The sequence below is a fragment of the Mytilus californianus genome, unplaced genomic scaffold (assembly GCF_021869535.1).
Source record: "Mytilus californianus isolate M0D057914Y unplaced genomic scaffold, xbMytCali1.0.p SCAF_5, whole genome shotgun sequence".
Taxonomy (NCBI): domain Eukaryota; kingdom Metazoa; phylum Mollusca; class Bivalvia; order Mytilida; family Mytilidae; genus Mytilus; species Mytilus californianus.
In genome coordinates, this window is record NW_026262701.1 from 113825596 (window position 1) to 113852569 (window position 26974).

The 26974-nt window shown below is 32.4% G+C and overlaps 1 protein-coding gene across 2 annotated transcripts; it reads right to left on the minus strand.

Moving 5' to 3' along the window:
• Positions 1–774: 774 nt before the first annotated feature.
• LOC127700689 (beta-1,3-galactosyltransferase 1-like) lies at positions 775–7798 on the minus strand. Of its 2 annotated transcripts, none has more exons than XM_052204288.1 (2): positions 7735–7798; positions 775–2026 (listed from the first exon to the last, which is right to left on the minus strand). In XM_052204288.1, exon 2 carries the CDS (start codon positions 1958–1960, stop codon positions 824–826), a length of 1137 nt encoding a protein of 378 aa, XP_052060248.1. In that variant the 5' UTR covers positions 1961–2026; positions 7735–7798; the 3' UTR covers positions 775–823. The 2 variants fall into 2 exon arrangements, with proteins under 2 accessions (XP_052060248.1, XP_052060247.1); XM_052204287.1 differs by lacking the exon at positions 7735–7798 and adding an exon at positions 6273–6326.
• Positions 7799–26974: the final 19176 nt, after the last annotated feature.

The window sequence follows — 26974 nt, forward strand, 5'->3', positions numbered from 1 at the left end:
TCCCCAGAAAAAAAAATCAGATTTTGTCATTTGTTCGGAAGAACTTTCAAAGAATTTGTGAACTATCTTTCCATGACTTTGGTAAATTATCTAAAGATTACAGGTAAACTGTTATAGGTAAAAAGCGCAAATGTCTTGTCAATTTTCTACAGGGGTATCAAAGTTTAAAGCGCAAATGTCAATAAGTGTTTGAAGCGCAAATGTCCTTTAGTGTTACAGGTAAAAAATCACAAACGTCCTGCGTCTGTTAGGTCACGCCTTGTCTTTCATGATCAAGAAAATGCGTTGCCCGATCTTTTACGATCAATTTTGATGAAAAATCAACGAAATTCAATGTTTTCAAAAACAATATGAACGATTTAAAGGGAAAAAAAACTTGTATTTTACTGTACTGTCTGACACACTAAAGATTCAGTTTCAAATTTATCATTATATATTGGAATGTGACTATTATAGGTACAAAACGTGTTTTTTTAATGAATCCCATAGACTTGTGTTGCGCCTTTTGTGTTTTCTCATAAAGTACTGCATATTTTCTTTATCTTATTGCACAGTATTACTGACAAAGTTGAATCATTTTGACAGACATATTTTTTTTTTCGGATGTGTTCCGCGTTTTGAAAATACAGCGGTTTTTTCACAGATTTTGAAGTAGAATTACAATTAATTACATTCACGATCCGATACCAGATCTTTCGCGATCCGATACCAGATCTTTCGCGATCCGATACCAGATCTTTCACGATCTGATCCCAATGCTTGACCACCGTTAGTTATTCTTTCACGATAATTTTTTCTCGATATACCGAATGACAGCCGTGGTTTACACTACCATATCATATTTAATATGGAACTTCTTCCAGTCTTCAACTAATTTCATTGGAGAGCTGAATCCATGTGATGAAAATAAATAGTTCATTCTATCTGGTTGATAACGTATACTAAACCTTGATTCATGAATTAGAGAAATCTGTAACTCTTTACACACAATACCTAGGTATACGTCATCTATAAATATTGGCTTTATGAATTTGAACTGAGACAATAGTTTATTAATAATATCAACGGTCAATACTAACGAACCACCACTGGCGTATGGTGGCCAAACATCATCCTTAAAATCACCTTTTGGAATAAACCATTTAGATTTAGCGTTCCGTTGAGGTTTGGCATCTTTCCAGACGTATCCCAAGAACACACTGCGCTTTTTAGAAACATACAATCTATGCAAATGATCCCAAATGTATTTGATATTCACAATGTAGTCGTCATCTACAAAATAGATATAGTTTGCACCACTGCAATGGGTAGCAACCCATTTGAAACCCATTATCGTTTTTAATGTATTATTCTGGTAATCGTCTAGAAAGTTCTGTTGTATAATGTCTTTATACATGTTACTTTCCATTTGTATAAATGGTTTCATCAACGGTGAATATCCAAGGAGGAAAACCACTTTTATTCCTGAGTTAGATGAAGCTCCCCAAGTTTTTCGTATAGCTATTCGATGGGCTATATGGTTAACATCAGATTTTACCACAATAAGCAAGAAAGGATCGGACTTTGCACCATTTGATGAACACACTTGAACTGGAACATGAAGGTATGAAAATGAATATTCGTAAATTTGAGTACTCTTTGTGGTATTATTTTTAACTACAACTTTTGTAGTATTGTTTTTGACTAAATCTTTTGAAGTATTGTTTTTAACTAGAACTTTTATAGTATTGTTTTTATCTACAACTGAATCCGTATTTTTTGGTGACACCGTATGAGAAACAATTGAGTTAACATTACTTTTATCAGCGTGCACTCTTGCATAAAGCTTCTTGTCAACTGATGTTATATGTTTTGATTGTTGACTGGAATTGGAGGAGAGATTTGCAAGGATGCAGATGAGAAAAAGTATAGTTACAGTCTTGAATAGCGCCATTAAAAGTATACGAAGTTTCTTCCACATGTTTTCCCACGGATTTCATAATTGGTACTGTTTACTATTCACGTATGAAATCCACAATTTTGGCATCTGAAAAATATAATAGAACTATTCATATTTTTTTATGTTTTGCAGTTGGTTTGCTCACCTATTTTGTCCATATAATGGAACTATGAACAACTGTGATACAAGTGGAAGGTTTAGTTAGCTATAAAACTAGGTTTCACCCACCATTTTCTTCGGAAAATACCTGTACCAAGTCAGGAATATGAAAGTTGTTTTTTCACTCGTTCCGTTGGATTATACGTTTGGTTTTGTCAGATTTTAATGACTTTCCTTTTTTTTTTAATTTATATTAGAGTTCGGTATTTTTGTTATACTGATTTGCAAAATATAACGCACAATTTCAGCATTGATTAAAATTTTGTATTACCTTTTAAACGTCTTTTGAACGGCCATGACAGATAAATGCTCGCAAAAATATGTAACAAAACTATTAGTCTCTCTTGTTTTGGTAAAAGATGTAATGTTTTAAAACGCTGCAATAACAAAGTTGATATTTTTTTGGAAATTAAAGGTTTCCTTCATTTAAAAAGACTAAATTTGGCAAACCTACATTTTCTGTAATAAAAACCGTTACACAACTCTCGTAACAAACTTTTTCATGTTTTATGTTCGACAGCTCAAGATAATGATAAGGAGTTTGAGATCTTTAGAAACTATTTAATCTCGAAAAATCGTGTTTGCGTCTGTTCAAGTTAGGCACATCGTCAATGGTTATCTTTTCTTTTTCTCAATTATTTTGTTTTCCTTTTTGGGAATTTAACGGCTGATATTTGATATTATCGGCAATTTTTACATTTTTCCTAATATTTTCAAGATCATCGACAGGACTTGATACTCAAAAAAATAGTCAATGACGTCATATATCAGTGCAGCAGCCTCACGTGTTCATGTCCATCTGCGTCAATTTATCAATGAAATCCACTGGACTTCATTCATAAAACCGAACAACTATCACAAAGTTTGGTACGCGTGTGTCTGTCGTAAAGGATGATAATGTTTATTACCATGCCGCCACATCAAATTTAAAATGTATTATACACGTCTAAACATGTGACAACTTTATGACAGACATTCTCTATCAGATAACAAGTGGTTATACAGGGCTAACGGTGCAGGCGGGGTTGTCACGATTTCAGAGAAGCAAGGGTTCGAATCCCGCTGAGGGTAGAACAAAAATTTACTAACGCAAATGTAAAGATCTAACATTGTTGGGCTAAATTTGAGACGAACCATATATATATTATGGTGTTAGCTCTGTATAACCACGTGTTATCTGATGAGAATGTCTGTCATAATGTTGTCACATGTTCAGACGTGTATGATAAAATTAGAATTTGATGTGGCGGCATGGTAATTAACATTATCATATACTTGTATAGAATATTACTAAAATTTTACAGTTCCATAACATTTAAAAATATTAAAAGGCTATGAAAGGATTTCCAGGTTTATTGTGACGTTTATCACATGCAACTTCGTGCATTTCCGGAAATTTGTTCGAAAACGACAACACAGTGCGGAAAACCGCAAGTGATTTTAAGACTTTTCACAAAATGGTTGAGGAGCAAATTTCAAACTAAGAACATGATAATTGTTGTGACAAGATAAATAAAATGCTTGTATTATCAATAAAATCAATTAAAGTTAAGAAATTTGTATTTGGTTGTCTGTAAATTATTATCTAAAAATTCATAGAAAGACAAAATTTTAACTTATAGTTCTTGTCTGTATTTCTTCTGTTGAAGTATAAAAAAAATTATGATAAAAAGATAATTACATGTCATTTATCATATGAGACCCTTTATCGGCCCTCGTTCGTGATATCAGCCCTCGAGCCTGCGGCTCTTGGGCTGATATCATGACCTAGGGCCGATAAAGGGTCTGATATGAAAAATGCCATGTAATAATCTATACTTATCATCCTTAACGACAGACAAAATAGCTGATCTGAAAGGTACACCATCTACTTGCCACTATACGTCATGTACTGTGTTACAACCCTTGATAAAGCCGACGAGGAAAGGCATCTCATCGACCACCGAAAGCTATATTTTGTAGCCTAGGTGGTCGAGTGGTTTAGGGCGCTTTACACGGTGCAGGCGGTGTTGTCACGATGTCACAGAAGCAAGGGTTCGAATCCCGCAGAGGGAAGAACAATATATATATAATGTTGGTGAAACAGAAACACCTTTCAACATCCGACTGAATAACCATCGGTCATTTTATACAAAAAAAAAGAAACTGCCCAATCACAAGACATATATTAAGAGAAGGGCATGACGAGAAAAGATTTAAAAACAAATCAAAACAATAATCTTGAAATTCGTACAATTTGTACAACATCAATAAATATGTTAAACTTTTATTCCAACTGTGTGTAGTTTAAGCTACAAAAATATTTTTTGTCATATATCCGATTTCACCTGGATAGATGTACACGCCTGATGAAGCTAGTTTGTCTAGCGAATACTAGTAGTGTATATCTTTTTAAAATCTAATAGAACTTTTTTAATGTATCAATTAGCGTGATTAAGTTATATTCTTAGACATTTGTATAATTTTAATTTAGTAACTGCATCAGTTTATTTTCAGAAGCTGACCCATGCCAAAATGGATGGAATTCTTAGAGATTATATATTTATACATTGTTACTCTAAATATCAGCACAACAATGTTAAATCTGCAAATTTGCGGAAGCAAATTTATGTTTTTCCCTCGCCGGGATTCAAACTCATGCTATTGGGATATCGTGACAACACCGCCTGCACTGTGTCCAGCGCTCTAGACCACTCGGCCACCTAGACTGAACTAAAAATTCAGCTTTCGGTGGCCTAGTGTTAACTTTCCTCGTCAGTAGAATCTAGAGTTGTAACACAGTACATGATATATTAGGCATGAAAATGAAAAAAGATATATAAATATATTTATATATTATATTATGAGTTGTATAGGGTAGCCTGAAATATTAATAAACAAATCAAAAGACAAATTTTGTAATGGAGAAATAGAGTGTTTTAGAAAGGGGAGAATGTCAAAGATCAGTTATTAAACTTAGCATATATATAGTAAAATGTGAATTCGTCGAAACGCAAAAGATTAGATATGTCACAAATGTTTATCAAATGTTGCATAAAGCTGTGATTTATTAATTCTACAGGCAGGATCGATCACGAATGTGAAATTTGCACTATATTCTTGTTGTAAAAGTTACTTATATCTTATCCATGTAAGGATCACTGACATGTCAGGTTTCATAACAAATGCGTGCAAAATGCAAAACAAAATGACCATCAACGAAAAGAAATTTACAATATTTATGAAACGTGTGTAATCAATATTGTTATTCATGATTGAAATTAGATATTATAAAACCATGCATTGTTCACAAGTTTTATTTCGATTACATAATATGCAGGACAAATATTTCAGATATTCGAAAAATGGTACCTCGAGTCCATCGGAAAATACCACAAAGGCAACAAATTTTCTTGAAAAAAACAAGCAATAAAAAAGTGTCTAACATCTAAAATCCTTTCTTATGTCGTTATGTTTATATACTAGTATATCATTCGTCTCAAATTCAGCCCAACAATAATAGAACTTCAAATTTGCGTTAGCAAATTTTTGTTCTTCTCTCAGCTGGATTCGAACTGGGCTATATAAGAATATAGCTTTCGGTGGTCGAGCAATGCCTTCCCTCGTCAGCTTTATCAAGTCGAAAGCTATATTTTTATATAGCCTAAGTGGTCGAGTAGTCTAGGGCGCTGGACACGGTGCAGGCGGTGTTGCCCCGATGTCACAGAAGCAAGAGTTCGAATCCCGCAGAGAGAAGAACAAAAATTTGCTTACGCAAATTTGAAGAACTAACATTGTTGGGCTAAATTTTAGACGAATTATATATATATATATAGATTATGGTGTTATCCCTGTATAATCACGTGTTAATCCGAAGGAGAATGTCTGTCATAAAGTTGTCACACACATACATATCTATATTTAATATTAGTTTTATAAGATGTAAACAAATTACAAGTATGTTTTTGTAAATGAGAAACGGAATGTTTTAGAAAGATTAGAATGTCAAAAATCAGTTATTAACATGTATATACAGGTTATATATTAATTCACTACATGAAACGAGAAGAAAAAAATCATATATCATCAAAGGATGATAAACCTGTTTAAATACTGTCGCATTTCAGTTTCTGACAAATAATCTCTCGAAAAGCAATCGGCTCTACAAGAATAATTCTACGAAGTAGTTTCTTACCTTGTTCAATTTTGTTACAAATAGTCAATAGTATTGTGTATTGGTTCATATACATTGATATGTAATTAAATTCATGTAACATATTTTTACATAAACGACCCACGTATATTGATGAAATTATATGAAATATAGATTTTGTTTTTCCTATTTCAATTCTAATTGTAATTGTAGACGGAATTAAGGATAGAATAAAGGTTTTTGTGTTGAAATAAACAAACCATGGATATACTGTGTGAAATTGGTCACAATTCTGTACAGTTGCATTTTTTTTTTCAAATTAAAATCCTAAGCATAAAGTACTGCAAACGTACACATCACAACAGTTTTTGTTTTTTCAGAAAAAAACATCTTTGAGTAAAACTTACACTTAATTTTGTGTGTCAGAAGCGCTATTCTTCATTTACTTTCTTCAGGAACGTTCAAATTCAAAACCTTGAAAGACAGAAATGTATAAATACCTGAACCCGTGAAAACTATATGACCAAAAGGTTAAGTGTTCTGTCAAAAAGAAATACTGTAGCCGGTGTACGGAAACACATAAAAAGAAATACTGTAGACGGTGTACGGAAACACATAAAAAGAAATACTGTAGACGGTGTACGGAAACACATAAAAAGAAATACTGTAGACGGTGTACGGAAACACATAAAAAAAAAATAATGTAGACGGTGAACGGATACACATAAAAAGAAATACTGTAGCCGTTGTACGGAAACACATAAAAAGAAATACTGTAGCCAGTGTACAGAAACACATAAAAAGAAATACTGTAGCCAGTGTACGGAAACACATAAAAAGAAATACTGTAGCCAGTGTACGGAAACACATAAAAAGAAATACTGTAGCCAGTGTACGGAAACACATAAAAAGAAATAAACAATCCGTTTTTGGTTGATTTTATGCTGCAAACTGTCAATTACTTTTAGTCGAATGTTCGGTTTTAAACAAATATTTCTTACAGAAAATGTTCTGTATTAAGGAAATTTTAAACCTCATTGTTAATTCCTTTTTCGCATTGTTTGCCTATATATTTGTGAATAAGCAGATAAGCCTAAATTATTAGCTATCGACCAAAACATGAATGATTTGGATGAGGTCTCTATAGCTACCTTTTAGTAAATAGCGATTTCCCGTATATACACAATCGGTCAGCAAATCCAGCCGGCTAAATATGCATTCAGCTGTAGATGTGGATATATTTTAATAGAATATCTGACATTATTATTCCTCTTAACAAAGCTTAGAAGTCAAGATAGAAATGAAAGTCTCTTCGATAGCGTGATGAGGAACATGTACAATTCATACAGGATAACTTGATTTACCACATCAAGAAATAGAAGTCAGAATAAATAAAATTTTAATAATTTCATATGTACATGTACATTTTCAATTAAGAGATTACTGAATGTAGCAGCATCTAAAAACTTTTAAAAAGGAACTAAGTATCAAACTATTTCCTTACCTGTTCATTGGTTACATAACTTCTTTGTCTTTACAGTGGTATATAACTTATGTTGAATCTTTTTGTTTATGTGACATTTGAATACTAATAATATGGATTTTCATTTTTCATATTGACTCAGAAATGGTTCTAGTAGTATATAAGTCATTTGAAGTATCCGATTTCACACAGGTAAGTATAACGGTATGTTTGATTTTGTGTTACTTGATGTCGACTACAATGAGATTATCAATTTTAAAAGATAATTAAAGCGCATATAAAAGATATTGTTTTCGTATTTCTAGTATAAAATGCTTTACATGTGGTATTTTTCAACATTTTTTTTTTTATACGAATTTCATTCGGAAGATGGCATTGTCATAACTCCATTTAAGCTTTTCTGACCTGATGGGCAATGTGAGCTGTTGTCATCATTTGACGTCCGTCTGAAAACTTTTCTGTATTTTAATTTTCTTCTCTAAAATTAAAGATCATATTCTGACCATACTTGGTAGAATTATATATTGAAAAGCCTTCTACGAACAGTCCTCATTTGATTGATTGATTGATTGATTGGTTGATTGGTGCTTAATGTCACTTTCAACCCTATTTTGCTCTTTCTTGGCGTTCAGTTTTTATTGGTGGAGGGTGCCGGAGTACCCAGAAAGAACCACCGACCTTCGGTAGGAAAACAAACAATCCTAGTCAATTAAGATTAGAGTCGAGCACACCTGCCACGTGAGGGATTCAAACTCACAACCTCGATGTTGACAGGATGTGGTACAATATTTCGACTACTTAGACCACTCGGCCATCGAGGCGGCTGGCCCCTTCCTCATTTGATTCCGATCAGTAAAATAAACACAGGTCAACAGAGAAAATCGTTTATTCAAATCTATCAAATAAAATAAAACCTCTACCACTATTTGGGAATATTTTTAAATTCAGAGGATTGACAGCATGGAGACTCTCTATACAAACTTTCCTGATCGGGCAGTACAAAAAGTGGCATTGTTGGCACATAGTTCCCTTTGAAACCATATGGGAAATCATATTTTCATCATTTTCTCTGAAATGTCCATGCCTATTTTAACAATTGGTACTTGACCTTAGATTGGCTATTCTTTTTAAGTCATATATATATAGAGAGAGCTCCTAACGTTTCTACTTATATTTACATCCCTGAATTTAAAATATGTAAGTTTGATTAATCCTGATGAAAGTAAAACCAGAAAAGCGCTTCTGATGCATCAAATTTATATAGTGTTATTTTGTATTGGCATGCTTAATTTATTGAGGCTCCTTTACATATTACGATCGTAATTTAATTCTGATCGGGCCAAAAGTGTGGTCACTAGAGATCACTGATTCGGATTATCCAATTTTAAAAAAATCTTCTTTTCTAAAAGTACAGGTGAAATGTTCTGAAACATTCAAGGATTGCATTGAGAGACATAATACAAACTATCATGATAATGACGCACATTGATAGTTTAACTTGGAATTGCGTTGCCGTCATTAATGTATGTGCGTTGAGTTTTCATGAAAAGGGAAATTTCAACCTTTAAAAAACGTACATGTAGTTGTATCGCGCTGTTAGTTATTGTATCAAGCATCTATTCATTAGCAATCTGTTATATGATCAGGTATCCCCAAGCAGGTAGCAATGTCCACGTAATGTCATCATTGAACTGTTCCTTAGTTCTGACCTTATTTGTTCCTATCAGCTGACATCGTATTGGTAGATGTATGTATGTATGTATGTATGTATGTATGTATGTATGTATGTATGTATGTATGTATGTATGTAACCAACCGAATGTACCAAATATGCCATAACAAACCGATTGTATAGAATACACTTCCCTCTATTTAAAACCACAAGAAAGTACCAAGTACACTTAGATTGATCTAAATCAAGCGAATATACCGACTACACATCACTCGATCATATATATCCAAAAATGTATAACAAAAATACTGAACTCAAAGGTAAATTCAAAAGGGGGAAGACCATAAAAAAGGGCAAAATCAAACGTAATCAATCGACGGAACGATTGAAAACAACTGTCATATGCCTGACTTGGTACAGGCATTTATCGCAGAAAACTGTGGGTAAGCTAAAACTCCCACTTGTATGACAGTTGTTTATAGTTCCGTTATATTTACACAATTGGGTGAGCAACTCTAACAGACATAACAGGTAAATGTGACAATAATTGGGACCAAGAAGCCAAAATTGTGTAAACACACATCACAACTGACTATAACATTCAAACACACATACAAATAAATCTAACAAAGACGCCAACAAAAAAGGTGTTGTAGTTGATAGTAAATTTGAAAAGACGCCAATCAAAATGTTTTTGTAGTTGATAGTATATTTACAAAGCTAATGTACCATGTAAACTCCATTCAACCTGAACGAAAACAAGATCGAGATTGCGGTAGCAGTATTTCGTACATTGGAATTGAATGTACGAAATACTGCTCCCTCAATCTCGACCTAGAAACTGTACCAAATACGCTTGAATCAATTTCTGAACTAACGCCTACATTGGCGACAACTGAAAACAGTACCATGCAGGTCCATCAAATCTCCCATATATATAAAATATAAAACGGCTATTAAGGAAAAAAGTGTGAATATAAAAAATGTATTTGTTTGTTACTTACTATGAGTAATTCGTGTGACATGATCATCCTTTAAAGGAAACAAAACATAAAATATAAAACGGCTATTAAGGAAAAATTGTGTGAAAATGAATAAGTATTCGATGGTGAACCTTACTATGAGTAATTCATTGTACATTATTTGAAGGGAAACATATGTTATGGGTTAATTTTATCAGTCATGTGAATTCATCTGTATTAATTGTATCAGTCATGTGTATTGATTTGTAATTGAGTGTAATTAGCTAAATTCGTTGTTGAAGAAATTAATGTTTTAAATAATGACGTATAATTTGACCAGATGTTACCACTTAATGTTATGTTAATATTTATGCAACCAATATCAACAAAACTGTTTCTTTGATTAAAGACAAATCCATTTATTCAGATCTACCAATAATATCTTCTTTAAGTTTCATTTTCAGTTGAGGCTTGGTAAAAGCTTTACAATTAGCCAATTAAGAATGGGGTCACCGACCTCGTTTTCGGTTTTAAACGTTAAATCTTTTTCGTGGAATTTGGAAATCGGGACTTGTAGTTATTAGCAGTGTAATATTTTATGAAAAGTCCGTACGATCACATAAAAATTGTTTGTTTTGTTTAACCTTGTTGTTACTAGAAATTATATTAACGATATTATCATCTTCTGATAACAAATAATAACAATGAGTTGCTATAATAATTTTCCAGCCCTTTTTTAGAGTTTTTAGAGTAAAAAAAATAGGTTTTAAAAAAAAATTGACCATATTTTTCTCGATGAAAATTCAATAGAAAAAATCTTTTAGAGATGATGGAAGTATTTGTGCGACAAACAAACATGTTGGTTTCAGGAAAAAGCTGCATTTTTTCTAATATTACTTATGTACATCATCATATAAACTACTTTATCTGTATTCAAAATCTTATTCTAACGAAAGAGAGCGAGAGCACCTGCATGCTAGCTTGGTACATAGACATAAAAAAATCTTTATGTTCAGATAATCATAAAAATGATGTCGTGTTTTATTTGTGTTGAGGAATGTTGGTTATTTTTCATTCATACTAAAATAGACATTAGTAACTTTAAAAAATTACCCGTATCAGCTATTGAAAATGTGTGTTTAATGACTTGAATTGGAATTCGATAAATTTCTTCGGGGTTTCTGTTTCCACTACAACTTTACTGAATGCATATGAAGTTATATAAAAACTCGTATCAACTATTTACAAAACAAACGTACTTACAGACAAAGTAGCAGAAAGATAAGTCGAAGCAAAATCATGTTCCGATAACGTTTGGAGTGTTATGTAACCTACAGTTTTTTTTGTTTTTTTTTTTTGTCATATATTTCCCGTAGAACTACGTATTTTCAAAAACATATTGTGAGATCAATTCCTGCTGGAATCTAATCAACTTGGTACCAATGGAAACAGAATTGTCATAGGTTTATTTGTTTATTTGGTTATCTTTTTCTATGAGAAGCGTTGTCCTCTCCTGATGATATCAAGACAATTATCACTTTTGTCAGTAAATTTGCTATATATTTCAACCAATTGAATTGTAAAAATATATATATATAAGTATACAGAATAACACCAGGATAAAAAAAACAACAACAAATGAAGACAAGGTTTTGATCAAATAAACAAGTACACTTCAAATGATTTTTTTTTTTCAACTCATAGTTTGTTAAGATCCAACCATACATGCATTTAAAATATTTTTTTCTCGATCAAACCTTTAAAAATTATTTTCATAACATAGAAGTGACAAATCTTATTCCAATCTTTGTGTCCATCGTTTAAAAAAAATCAAACAAAGCATAAATAATCGGACAAAAGAACGGAAAAAATAAACATTAGATGAAAGGGAATAAAAATCTGTCCAAATTACACACGTTGTGAAATTATAGATTAACTGCATGATTTTTGGCTACTAAATGTCCACCGACAAATATTTTATTCAACAAAGTAACATGTTGATAAGACGCAAAAGGTCAGAGTCAACAGGCAGACACCAATCAGTATCGAAAAATGATAAATGTAGCTGTACACTTTCCTATATATGTATAGCAAATTAGATATCCGGAAATTTGAGGTACGAAAGTAAGGAATACATGTAAATATCACAAAACAAGTTCAGCAACTTTGACTTTAAAAAAAGATGCGGAAGATACCAAAGGGACACCTAAAACTTATAAGTCAAAGAGAAAATGGAAACGCTAAATAAAAATCATGATTTTAAATATGACATATACATTTGAAGGATTCGTACAACAAAAATGAATTCGGTAGCCCCTTGTAAATCTTATATCAATAAAACGAAAATTTTAGTGACAATGAAAAATAATTTTAAAAGAAAGTACATGTTTTTGAGAAAAGTCAATTTAAAGTCAAATTATTCAATAGTGTTTGTGGTATTTACGAGCATCCTAATATATATATTTGTACTTTGTTTTATAGAATATTCAGATTGCTTTATCACCGAAAATCTAACTTTACTTGCATACTTTTTGAATATTTATTTGTGGTGCTTATGGATCAATTTGCCTGCAAAATTTCATAAAAATCCGTTAGATAGCCCATTTACGTCCTGTTACCTAAAGAAATCTAAAGTGACCGTCGAAACAGAATTGATATCAGAAGGAAACAATTCCATGATGTTGTGCATTGTTACGCTTCTTTCTGACGTTTTCCGTTCAAATTTTAAATCTAGGGCCTATCCCATGGCACTCAATGGTATTTTAACAAAAAAAGCCGTGGCACTCTAAGGGTTAAAAAAAATACCTTTCTGTATTTCGTGCTTTTTACAAGATTCTATTTATATTTGTTCTATTATTTAACCATCAATTATCATCTCAATAATTGGCTTAAAATAACATTATCCATGGCTTAGTATAATTCTCGGATTTTGATTGGCTGATGCACGTCGTTTAAAAACCCATATCCCCGGGTGTTGCTACCCATTACCCCCGGGGAACTTTACGCGCGTTTTCCTTAGTTCCGTGGTTGTTCCCATTAAAAAATTGAATTCTGTAGATTATCCGTGGTGTCTGTATTTAAATATGTAATCCACTAACGATTTTATCTTTTTATGCCAATCATTGGCATTCATTTCAGTAAATGCATCACTTGGCTTCCACATCGTCAATGAACGGGACTACGGACCTAGTAATGCAAATGACCCGCGTTGACGTCCCACCGTCTATGAAGTAACGCTTGTCCAATTTTGTGCCTAATTTGATTAATTCTAGTGTCTCTGGATTAAAAAGTCTTATATTTGAATACCTTTAGGGTTCTACCATAGGTAGTAGTACCCTACACTCCGTAAAAAATATGGTCAAATTTCCAAATTTCAATAAAACCTTTTTAAATGATATAAATGCGTTGCTTTCACGTTACACTTTGTGTCCGATCTTCTCTTAAAATCGCTCGATTACTAAGACCGGGGATAAATTCGTTATCTACGTTCATATCCGTAGATATGGGTATTTTAACACCCTTCAGTATCCTGTACACCCTTCGGATCCTTGAGGGTCATCCATACATATATATCATATATATATATATATATATATATATATATATATATCTTTTAATAGCAAAACATTTCCGGATTGTGAGATTCAAAACCATTCTCTTACCTCAATCATATAATCTAACTTCGTTAGATAAAAAGGGACTTGATGTATAACGTGGATGGGAATAATTTATACAGAGACTTTTTCGGTTATTTATTTTTAAAAATTGGTTTATCTGTAAAATACGTCTTAGTAAGTACAATGCATTGTTCCTGTGATCAAATAGATCAACACTGATGATACCTTAATTGCTAAAACTTTATTTATCTGTCCTTATTTTAAATTTATGAAGATATATTTGTTTCTCTAATTCTGTATGCGTTTAAACCAGTTCTGATCAGTTGATAAATTTTGATAAACTACACCTTGAATTAATTTCTCTCATGTATCTCCGCCATATCAATACGGAACTATCACTACGCATTTTTCATTATATGATTAGATTGATTGATTGATGTTTGCTTAACGTCTAGTAGCAAATATCGCATGCATGTTTAGGACGATATATCATTAGAGAAACAGTTTCTACCATTTTGCATCGTTAACTACAATTTACAATGTTCGGTAAACCACGAATCGAATCTTGAAGTTTGACTATCACGAGTGAATACATATCATTATTAACGGGGTTGTGTGGTAGAATATATATATATATTATATCATAATCAAAAATTAACGCGAAGCTGTTTAAAAAGTTTGTTGAAGAACAGCATAAATATGCTTCCTTTGCATCTATCTGTATCATATAACAGATAGAAAATGCAAATTTTAGAAAAATTAGGACAAAACTTTATATGAAGAGGACAAAACGCGAGCAAGACAGAGCAACGCAAAACGGGAAGAAAATATAAAACTCTTTAGCTTAAGCCGAAATAAATGAAAATAAATGAGATTTTCTGGAAGGGAAACTTTATCCTGTTTAGCATGAAAATATGTTGTTGTATTGCCTAGTACTAAAGCCGTTAAAGTGTAAAATTTGGTCTGGCTGAGAATATAAGTAGAAATGGTCAAAATAAGTATTAAAAACGGAAATTAACTTATAATATAAAAATTTGTAAGGGTTCCGCGGAACCCAGTGTCTCGCCTACTTTTGATGTTAATCACAGGCTCAACAATAAAAATGAGGAAAAAAATTAATAAAAATATTCCTCTCTATACTATCTCTTGATTGTAAGTAGCTTCTGTCCAAGTTTGGTAAAAATCCAGGATAGTTTATGAATCTAATAAATGTTTTAAAATAAAAACTTAAACTGCAGACTGTTATGTAATGTTAACTGGAAGAAAAACTAAGTCCATTTATAAGTAAAATACGGAAAAAATGGAACAAAATTTTAACAAAATTTCCTTTTTGATACTAGCTTTAAATCATAAACAAGCTTCTGTCCAAGTTTGGTACAAATCCAGGATAGTTTAAGAAAGTTGTTAAAATTTTAAAAACTTTAACCACAGAGTGAATGTAATGTTAACTGGCAGAAAAACTAAGTCCATTTATAAGTAAAATACGAAAAAAATGGATTTTTTTTTTTACAAAATTTACTTCTGGATACTATCTTATGATCACAAACAAGCTTCTTTCCAAGTTTGGTACAAATCCAGGATAGTTTAAGAAAGTTATTAAAATTTCAAAAACTTTAACCACAGAGTGAATGTAATGTTACCTGGCAGAAAAACTAAGTCCATTTATAAGTAAAATACGGAAAAAATGGATTTTTTTTTTTACAAAATTTACTTTTGAATATTATCTTATGATCATAAACAAGCTTCTGTCCAAGTTTGGTAGAAATCCAGGGTAGTTTAAGAAAATTATTAAAATTTCAAAAACTTTAACCACAGAGTGAATATTTGTGGACGCCGCCGACGACAACGACGACAACGACGACGACGACGACGCCGACGGAATGTAGGATCGCTATGTCTCGCTTTTTCGACAAAAGTCGAAGGCTCGACAAAAATGTAACAATTCTGGTCATCTTATAGGTGTATTTAAAGTCGAGAAATCAAATCAAAGATATCAGTCTGAATACACTTGAAGACAGAAAATTAAATTTAAACCGAATCTTACTGAATTGAAAATACTTGTTAATATCTTTTAAAAATTGGATAAATCTTAAAATGTTTGTTTTGGTGCTGTTTTAGGTATAACTAAACTTTTGAGTTGTTCGTAACTGGAACCCTTCGTGTACGGTCTGTCGGCATATCCACGTGTTCTTACGGGGTTGTCATCTTCAAATCTTGATCCATCTTCGTCCTGTTTATAATCTTCACTATTGAAAGATTCCTTCCTTTCTGCTTTTCGATCATGTGATCGTTTACTATCACCTATTCTGTGGTCAGTTTGGGATTTTTCCTGTCTGCGTTCCTCTTTTGGGGCTGGTGGAGGCCTTTTATCATCTTTGGCCGTTGTTTGTTGCTTACGGTCAACTTTTTGTACTGTTGGTTGTTTAGCTTCTTCTTTTTGTTTGATTTCTTGATTCCGAGGCGGAAGCGGATTTCCTCTCCTGTCACTAGTAGTGAAAATATCAAAGGAATCTTTTGATTTCTCTTTTTGAACAATGGCATGAAAATTGTCATCTTGTTGTTTTGCAAGCAGAACTCTGACCTAAAGGAAATGAAATAAGACCTGAAAACTTATTAGAAATAATAAGTATTCTTACTGTGTGGTGTTTATTGAAGGACAGCGTACAATATGTAGTCCCGTTACATGTATCAAATTTAATTATAAACTGATTATCAGGGGTCCGGTAAACACAGACTGAATTTTGCTTAATACACTTATCACCCTAACCCCTTAAAAGCTTACATCGAATATATATATATATATATATATATATATATATATATATATATATATATATATATATATTAGACCCCTGTAACAAGAAATTTGTTTTGCATGCACACGTATAAAAATTGCTGTTTTTATCCAACGCAATCATAGGTTTGAACGTTGCTTTCAATTTAGACTTGTTTATATTTTTTCGTTTGGGCTTGTATTATATTTGCCTTCGGGTTTATATGATCCGTTCATCCTATTTTGACTCCTCAAAATTCAAGAGTCTATCCTAAATTGAGGTAAATTATATGGCCTTCCAAATACCGTTTCGATGCCTAACATCACTGAAGAGACATTAATTGTCGAAATCCGGATATGGTGTACAAAAATCTTTGCACCTTTGTTTGCGGTATACCATCTTTGACGCAAGTTTATTGTTTTCTGTTTGGTATTAAATTTATAACTAAGATCCATTTATTACACCTTGTGATCCGTTTATTTGGCAATTGCCAATGGCAGTCAGCAGGGTTTAAGAACATTTGTTGTTCGACCTGTTAGTCAATTGCGTTTTGTTAAAATATACTTTTTCACTTTTTTGGTCTTTTGGAAAATGTTGTTTGTGCTGTATTTAGACCCCTGTAACAAGAAATTTGTTTTGCATGCACACGTATAAAAATTGCAGTTTTTATCCAACGCAATCATATGTCGTTGTTTTCAATTTAGACTTGTATATATATATGTGTAGGTTATACACTTGGCATTATATACAATATATGAAAAGATACAATGGTCTAAAATACGGAAAGGGTAGAAATTATGGACCTCCTTATTACCTTGGTTCATAAACGTGTATCTGATTGTCAAATAATCATTTTGTGTTTTCTATTCGTTGATGTGTAACTGTACTAAAACCATAAAAACAAAAAGACGTTATTAAGTAGGTAAATACCCTTGATGAATCAAATGGTGCACAGCAGCAGCAAACAGACGCAGATATAAGAGCAAATATTATTTCACAAAATGCAAAAAACATGACCAGCAACGGCACTAACCATCGGAAGCCCTCTGGAGTTATCTCATGTCTCTGAAATGATAGAATTATAATGTTTAGCTCACAGAACAGTTTATTGTACAACTTGCAATGTTTAGTTGTTTACTGTTCATATGTCATAGATTCAACGCTTTTGATCGTTTGTCAACAATGTCAATCGGAGGCACAAAATCTAGTGGTTTTTGTAATGTGACCAAGTACACGTCGTATTGTTTTTTGTAACTGAACGCTACCAATTCTCATCAAAGATACCAAGTTTAAAATTTGGTACGCCAGACGCGCGTTTCGTCTACATGAGACTCATCATTGGTACTCTAATTAAACAAGTTGCACTGCCAAATCAAATATTACGTTGAAGAGCGTGAATAACCGAAAATTCCGAAAAGATGTGACAAATACGTCAAACACGTGCTAAGAAGATAGAGCCTCCAATCTAAGTTTTATAATATTTTGCAATCAAATAATTCATAAAATCGGGTAAAGTAAGATATGAAACTATATCTAAGTGTGATTGTAATTATAAAGATTACATGTAAATGTACCAGAGCGCCATATGGCACGTATGACTTATTATATTTACTATGTTTCTGTTTCCCTGTGTACTATATGACTGGTTACCTAAATTTATACATATACATGTATATTGATTGTGCAAATGATAATCTTTTCACGGCACAAATTTGAACTTACTTGGGAGATCACAGTATTACATTTCAAAATTTGTTGGGATTATTTATGGTCGCAAATGAAATTTATTTGCGACACGCCTGCTGAGTGAGTTATATCTTACCGTATTTAGGTTTAGATTTGCTATATCTTGCGTATGAGCATTGAACTGTAGATAATGTTATCGTTCAAAACTTCAAAAGATTTGTTAGTCTATAAAATAGTAATACCAGTCTACAATTTTATCTGTTGAAACCGTATGTGACGCCATTTTTCTTCATATGAAAAGGGTGTATAATTAATAGCTAGTAAAACAGTTTCTATATTCAAAAATGTCTACTGCAAATATACAGAACGCAGGTGTTCATAAATACATATAAAATCGAATCGTAAAAATCAGTAATTGCGCTCGAAATTTGATTTCCTTTACATGAGAAGGGTTTACAAACGATCTACGTGATTACCATGAAATGAAAAACTTATATATTCCCTCTAGGTATAATGGTTCATAAAACTTACCAAATATGCCGATGTCACGCTGACAATTAAACAGAGAGGTCCCGAAACAGCAGCACATGTTATACTTAGTATCAGGAACGTCATTTTCTGTTAAAAAGGTATTACAGACAGTTATACCCCAAATTTATGCTATTTCAATTTTTAGTTTCATCATTGTGTTTATTTAAACCGTTTTTATACTTTCGTGATTCTTCAGTATACAAAGCGTTAATCATATAAAAGATAATAAATTACTAAGCTTTTTAGTATAACGTTTTTAGTGTTGGGCCTTTCTGTGAACTAGTTTTCAAAAGAAGATTTGAATGTACTAGACTTGACATTATTAATTAGTATCATAGAAAGCACTTTTTCACTATTGCATATTTATTCATTAAACTGAAGCTCATCATCTTACATTCAAAATAAGAAATAAAGATATTAGTACTAGTATCTCCTTAGATCATAGGTATGCGTTTTGCATACTGTTTATATTTTCAATTTTGATAAGTTTTACATACGTAATAATTAATGTTTGCAAGTTTCTTCTGTGATAAAATGGCGGCGAAAGCTCCGGTAACACAATACTGAAAAATAACGTATATTGGTATGTTAAAACGTACCTTTATTAGTAATTAATTGGCACAAATGCCCGCTTCTGTGAGGAACTTTCTACAAAGGCTTCAAAATCAACTTTTTAAACATAAAACACTTAAAGTAACCCAAACGCATCTGAGATCGATCACATTTACTTGAAAGATTCGAAGATGACATTGTCTTACAATTATTAATTGAAAACAAGAATGTGTCCATAGTACACGGATACCCCACTCGCACCATCATTTTCTATGTTCAGTGGACCGTGAAATTGGGGTCAAAACTCTTATTTGGCAATAAAATTAGAAAGATCATATCATAGGGAACATTTGTACTAAGTTTCTAATTGATTGGACTTCAACTTCATCAAAAACTACCTTAACCAAAAACTTTAACCTGAAACGGGACAGACGAACGAACGGATGGACGAACGGACGGACGAACGAACGAACGAACGGACGCAGAGACCGAAAAACATAATTTAGTTTAAACATATTTTATTTGCTTAAATATGCAAAAGGGATGAGACACAAGTTAATCAAACTTATGAAGTCTTCTCCCATGAACAATTTATAACAATAGAATTTTTTACAAAGCATGCATGCAAACAATACATTGTATATATTGGATATGTAAAAGATGATGTGTGATGATGTGAATGGTTGTACACAATATACATGTATATGCACTTTAGTGTGCTGTATTACACAATTAGAAACCTCTTTGACTCTTTAATAAACTCATATACATTCTTTACAATTCTTTCATTTTCATCATTAGTTAATGACGAATCACCGGAGGTTAAGATGTTCAAATTTAATAGAGAGTTCTCTGGTAACCAGTTCAGATTATTAGATAGTTTGATTCTTATATTCGTATAATTAGGACATTCAAAAAAGAAGTGAAATGAATCTTCACGCTTAGCACCACAGCTACAAGACGGATCTGAAATTATATTAACTCTGTTAAGATCATAATTCAAAAACGAGGCTGAGCATCTAAGTTGAGTCAAAATGATGTTGAGTTTACGATTGCCAAATTTATAATGTTTGGGTACTTGGGCTTTTGAATTTAGTTTAAGATTTTTTAATTCAGTTTTGAATTTACCTAAAGAGTCAATGTTGCGGGTCAGCACATTAAGGTTATTCCACAGTCGTATAGTTGAAGGTATGAAGGATTCTTGGGTCAATGAAAGTCTACAAAAAGGGTATATTATATCATTCCCATTACGTAAGGGATAAACAGCTGTACTTTGGATTGTTGGTGGAATTAAATTGCAAAGATAGGCTGGTGCATTATTATGTTGAATATTATAAAATAATTGTAACTTCCTCCTTTCTCTTCGTTCAGCTAGAGTTTCCCAACCAATCTCATCATAAATAATTCTACTACTAGTAAAAATAGGAAGACCTGTTACAATTCTGGCTGCCTCAAGCTGCAGCTGCTCTAATTTGTTACAATAACCCACACCCATATTATCCCAAACTTCACAGGCGTATTCGAGTAACGGTCTTATAAAAGTCAAGTATAGCTTTTCTAAGTTATTTCTACTTAATCTGTACTTTAGTTTTCTAAGTACATTCAAATGTTTCGATACATTTTTTATGATACTTTCCACATGAGTGTTCCATTTAGCATCTCTACTAAATGTAACACCCAAGTGTTTATGAAAATCTGTAACTTTAATATTCTTACCATTGAATATGAAATTCATTTCCGGAGTTTCAATGTATGAAAACAACATAATTTCTGTTTTTTCTGGGTTAAAGGACATCAGCCATTTCTTAGACCAATCGCTCAGCTCACTCAGGTCGTGACTGATCACTGATTTTATTTGTGACGTGTCACGACTAGAGTAGCTGAGAGATGTGTCATCTGCAAATAATCTACATAAAGATATCAAATTTTCAGCAATATCATTAATATAAATAATGAATAAGAGCGGTCCCAAAACAGAACCCTGTGGGACACCAGCTGAAATACTGCAAAGCTCTGACGACGATTGTTTAATAACAACTCGCTGTTGTCTGTTGTTCAGGTAACTTTTAAACCAATTCAGTAATTTCCCGTCCACACCGTATGACTTCATTTTATATAGCAATCCTTGATGCCAAACTTTATCAAAAGCTTTAGAAAAGTCACAGAAAACGAAACAGCTAATTTCTTTATTTTCTAGTGAATTTAAAATACAGTTGTAAATTTCTAAAAGCTGGTGAACTGTTGAACATTTTGGAAGAAAACCAGACTGGTATTCATATATTAACTTATTTCTATGTAGGTGATTGAAGACATGTTTATAAACAACTCGCTCCATTATTTTCCCTACACAACTTATAAGCGATATAGGCCTATAGTTAGATGGTAGAGAACTATCTCCCTTTTTAAAAAAAGCAATTACATTTGCAGTCTTCCAGCTGGTGGGATATTTACATTGTTGTAGGGATTTATTAAATATTATTTTTAAAGGAATTGCTATTTTTTCAGGACACATTTTCAGCATTTTATGACTTATGACATCTGGACCAGATGCCTTATTAGGATCTAAAATTTTAATTATATCAACTATTTCATATTTTTCAATTACTAAATCATTTAAAATAATATTGGTTCTTGGTTCAACTTCAGGGATGGGAACACCTTCCTCCTCTAGGGAAGAAATTAGACTAAAATATTTATTCAACAGATTACATTTCTCGTCGTCTCCGTACACTACATCTTCCATACTTTCATCGTGAATAATATTATTAAGTGGTGGTAAATCACCAGAACCCTTATTGGATTTAATAAGCATTTTCATTATCTTCCAATAAGTTTTAGGGTTAGCCACGTTATTTAAGATGATATTATCCAAGCTTCTTTCAAATTTTTCTTTTGCAGCTTTTTTCAAATTATTTACTTTATTCCTCTGCTTTTTGTATTTATTAATGTCAGAATCTTTTTTAGTTTTTAAGGCGTTTTTACGAAATCGATCTCTTCTGCGGATTTCTTTCCTTAACTCGTTGTCAAACCATGGTCTGTCATTGTTTCGTATATAAACATGTCGAGTTGGGATGCTCTGCCTTGCGATGTCAAGGATTTTTTGAGTAAATGTATTGCACATCTCGTCGACATCCTCAACATCAGAAAAAAGTGCATCCCAACTGACAGAATCAAGTCCGGAAGAAAAATTTTTTAAATCTGCTTTATCGTACAACCAAATTTCTCTTTTGAATGATTTGGATGCAAATCTCGGACATTCTAAAAATATTAAAGAAGCATCGTGATCACTTATTTCCGACGGTAATTTAAGTACGTCGGCAACAGAATATTTAATTGTGTCGCTGATTATTATCGGGTCTAGTAATGTGCTACTGTGTCCAGTCACCCTTGTCGGTTTATTTATTACATTTTCTAAATTAAAAAGTTTCATTGTATCATATAATTTATTATTATGGATTGAAAATAAATCAGAGTTCAAATCTCCTGTTATCACAATATTCTCGCTTAGTTGGTAACTCAATCCCAGCGAATAATTAAGTCTTGTCCAATAGTCATTGTCCATCCACTCAGGCCTATAAGTACAACAAAGAAGAAATGACTGACCTTTACCTTTAATCTCTACCCATATTGTCTCATCAATGTGGTTTTCGAGTTCACCTTTACGTACGACGGATATATCATCCTTTACATAGATGACAATGCCTCCGCCGGCACTGTTACGATCCTTTCGGATTATATTCTTTGAAAATGAGGAAAGCTGCAAATCGTCAATGTTAACACTTGGATCCAAATGGGTTTCAGTTATAGTTAATATATCAAATTCGTCAGTAAAGTTTTGGAGAAAATTAAGCTTATTTCGTAGACTACGTATGTTTATGTTACATATGGATAGTGAGGTTTCATTTATGCTAGTAGAGTCAGTTATAATATCTATATTCGGACCTGGATTAGTCTCAATATTTCCTATAATTAGGATGACATTTAAAACAAATAGCAGAAAAACAATATCTATATTCGGATTTAAGCTCTGGAGAAGTGAGAGAGAGACGACGAGTAATGAGCATCTGAAATTGGTAAGTAATATTTCTTTTAAAGAGCTATCACAAGTTCGTGAGTTAAAGCTGCCGAGTCTAAAAGTGCATCTACATAAGTTAAATAACCCGATAGCTGCCCTATATTGTTCTATACAATTACCCATTGGGTTTTATCATAGAAATCATAATACATATAATAAGGCAGCAAAACGAAATATATAAATCACAACAACCACACACATCATCACATATAACTGAGGAAAAATTCAAAAAAGACAAATAAAAGAAAAATATACAAAACAAAAGAAACAAGGTTTGGAATATGAGAGAAAGCATTTGTATTTGAAATGGGAAATGATTTACTACTTGAAGACTTCGAACTTTTTTTAAAAAGCATTATACTGATATGTTGTTACGTGTAAAATCATATGGTTATGGAAGTTTACAAACTTCTTACCTAATTGCATTTAAGGATTATTGATTGATTGAGAAGAATTTATTAGTTCTAAATAAAATATTAAATTAAAGAAGTTAAATAAGTAAAAAAAGGAAACACCTATAAACTCAACATTTATGCATAGAGCCACGCAAGATGAAAACAAATACTACAAGTGACATCAATACAACAAAATACATCATATACATTAAATGGTGCAGTACAGACAAATAATAATAATAACAGCGATATAGCTACATTCGTATATGTAATTGCGAATTCAAATTTCAAGAAGTCTTTAATATTTTAGGACTTTCTAGTCAAACGCACCCGAATTTAAATAGATAACTTCATTCTCAGTGTCAATTAACGTCAAAAGAGGCCGTAAGGGTTTACAGTATAAAATAACTGCTTCAATTTTTTAAAGTAAAGCAGGTTTTTTCATCATTAATACGTTTTGATAATAATATCTTCTTTTATATTTCAATATCATTCAAAAGTGTTCAATATAGTTGTTCATACTTAGGTATTTGTTATCATAAATTTGAAACAAAAACCCAAGTATACGTCAGTGAACTGCATGTTTTTGCATGGTTATAACATTTTGTTTACATAAATCTTTAAAGGTGGAGGCATCTGAAGTTTTCAACAAAAAGAAGTCATATTACATTTATCATCACAGCTGTAAACTCTATCGGGTTTACAAAAATGTTTTATTAAATTTAGATTATTTGTATTGATTTTATTTAGGTGAGAAAAAAGCATTAAATATGAATAAAGTTTTTATTTTTTTTATTAAAGGGTACAAATTTTCACTGTTATATCCAGTTTAAAAAAAGGGGGTATCACATATTATGTGTTTTTTCAAATGTATTTAGTCACTTAGGAACTTAAACAGACATCGTCACAATACGAGTTTGAAAATTATACTTGAATTGTCAAGCCTGGAATTATTAATATCAGTGGAAAAAAGAAATAAGTTGCAATTGTATGTACAAGTGAACAGGGGAAAGAGAGTGTGTTGGATAAATGATGTAACTAGCAGTTGAATGAAATTATTCAGATAACTAAAACAAAAACAAAGAAAAAAGCTTTAGTTGGATTAGACCATCTGTCTACTACTGAAATTTTCAAGTTCAGACAAACCCGTTTATGGTATTAACGACGGAAAGTCAATATACATTGTATAGCAATTATTTCAACAGCTCAAACTAGATAAGAAAAACAGTTATGTTTTGTTCAAACAGTTTTACTCTCCATTATTAGACTGTTGTGAGTTATTAACTTCATTTGTTTCTGGACTCCTATCAGTATCTGAACGTAGTTGGTTAGGTGATTCGGTAATGCCCCGTTCGATGTCAGAGATGTCATCAAAGCTATTTATCAGTTCCTTTCTACTTTTTTCAGCCCTTTTAACAAATATACGACCATCTGAAGTCCAATAGGCGTGTATTTGGTTGTTGTATTTCATCTGGGATAGTTTTTTTGTCAGGTCTGTTCTGAATTTGGTAAGATTCTCAGTTATGAAAATACCATCTTCGTTGTGTTTCAGATATTTTTTGTTTGTATATACCATGTCTCTAGTACGGTAAGACATAAATCTAACAATGACTTGACACTTGCCATATTTAGCTTTACCAATGACGTGACTTCTACTAATATCGTTAATAGAGAGGTCGAGGCCAAGTTGGCTGTTGCAAATACTTAGGATTTTGTCATCCGTATTGACTGGGTGAAGAATTTTTCCGTGTCCGTCAACTGGTACTTGGATGTTATGAAAGCGGAGACTGGTCCGACGAGAGTACTGCTCTTGGCTTTCTAATCTACTATCTATATCCTTGGTTTTTTTATGGAGTGCCTCAAGCTCCGAATCCCAAAGGTCCAAAATTCTAGAATTTTCCTTTAACTGAGTGTCTATTTTATTTATCCATATGAATTGTCTACATATTTTTTCTGTGTGGTCATTTATTTTGGCTTCATGTTCATTGACAGACTTTTTAATTGGTTCGACGTGTGCTGCGATGCATTTTTGCACTTGTTCTTCAATTAGTGGAGTTAAGGTTTCACTGATTTTTTCAGCCAATACTGGAATTATTGTGTTGAGAACATCTGGACTGGTGAGTGCTTCAATGACCTTGTCTGTAATGTTTTTACGTGTTGCTGGTGTCTTTTTTTCGATATCTCGTAGGTCGCCTATGGAGTTGCGACGCCTAATCTGTCGTGTATTTTGCTTTTGGGTTGCAGGGAGGTTATCTGGACTATCAGGGTTACACCTTTTGTTCATATTCAGAGATGGTGAATTAATAATAGGTTGTGAATTCGTTACCAAATGGTCAGAACTGTGTTCACTTTCTTTGGCCATGGAGGTCGCCATTGTTATTGTTTTGATTAGAACCCGTTTCAAAAGCGTTTCAAAAAAGTTCTCAAAAGTTCTCAAATGATATTGATTTGTAAAATATTACGAAGTTTTTACATTACATATATAGTCTGTTAGCTATGTAGCAAGTTTCGTCATCTAACTTTTACGTTATCCAGCTTAATATCCCATTTGTGGTTAGATATATTTTACACGTCCATAGCTGATAAGCGCATGCCCAAAAATACCCTAGGTGGGGCATAAAAACAAAACATAATTTAATATTCTGATTATTTTTATCGTTTAATAAACTTTTTTCTTGTTTCGTATGAATGAATGTCGAGTAACATTTATGACAACGACTACTGTAACAGTAATTAGTTTTCCAAATAATTTACCTACCCAAATACCACACCAGACTGGAGAGAAAGTCTTTGTTAGTGTGTCTACCTTCTGATAAGCTTCAGTTTCCTTGGTTTTTGCATCAGGCACAAATTTGTCTTCAAAAAATAAAAATAACAAGAAATCTATGATTCCTAAACCAATACATATCCCGCCGATACCTATCTGTATAGAACCTAATGTCTTCAACGCTGAGAATGGAAAGTTTCTCACTTTACCAATGTCAACGCCCTCTATCG

Coding starts and splice junctions, on each gene's coding strand:
- LOC127700689 (XM_052204288.1), bottom strand. CDS start 1,960: ATGTGGAAGAAACTTCGTATACTTTTAATGGCGCTATTCAAGACTGTA.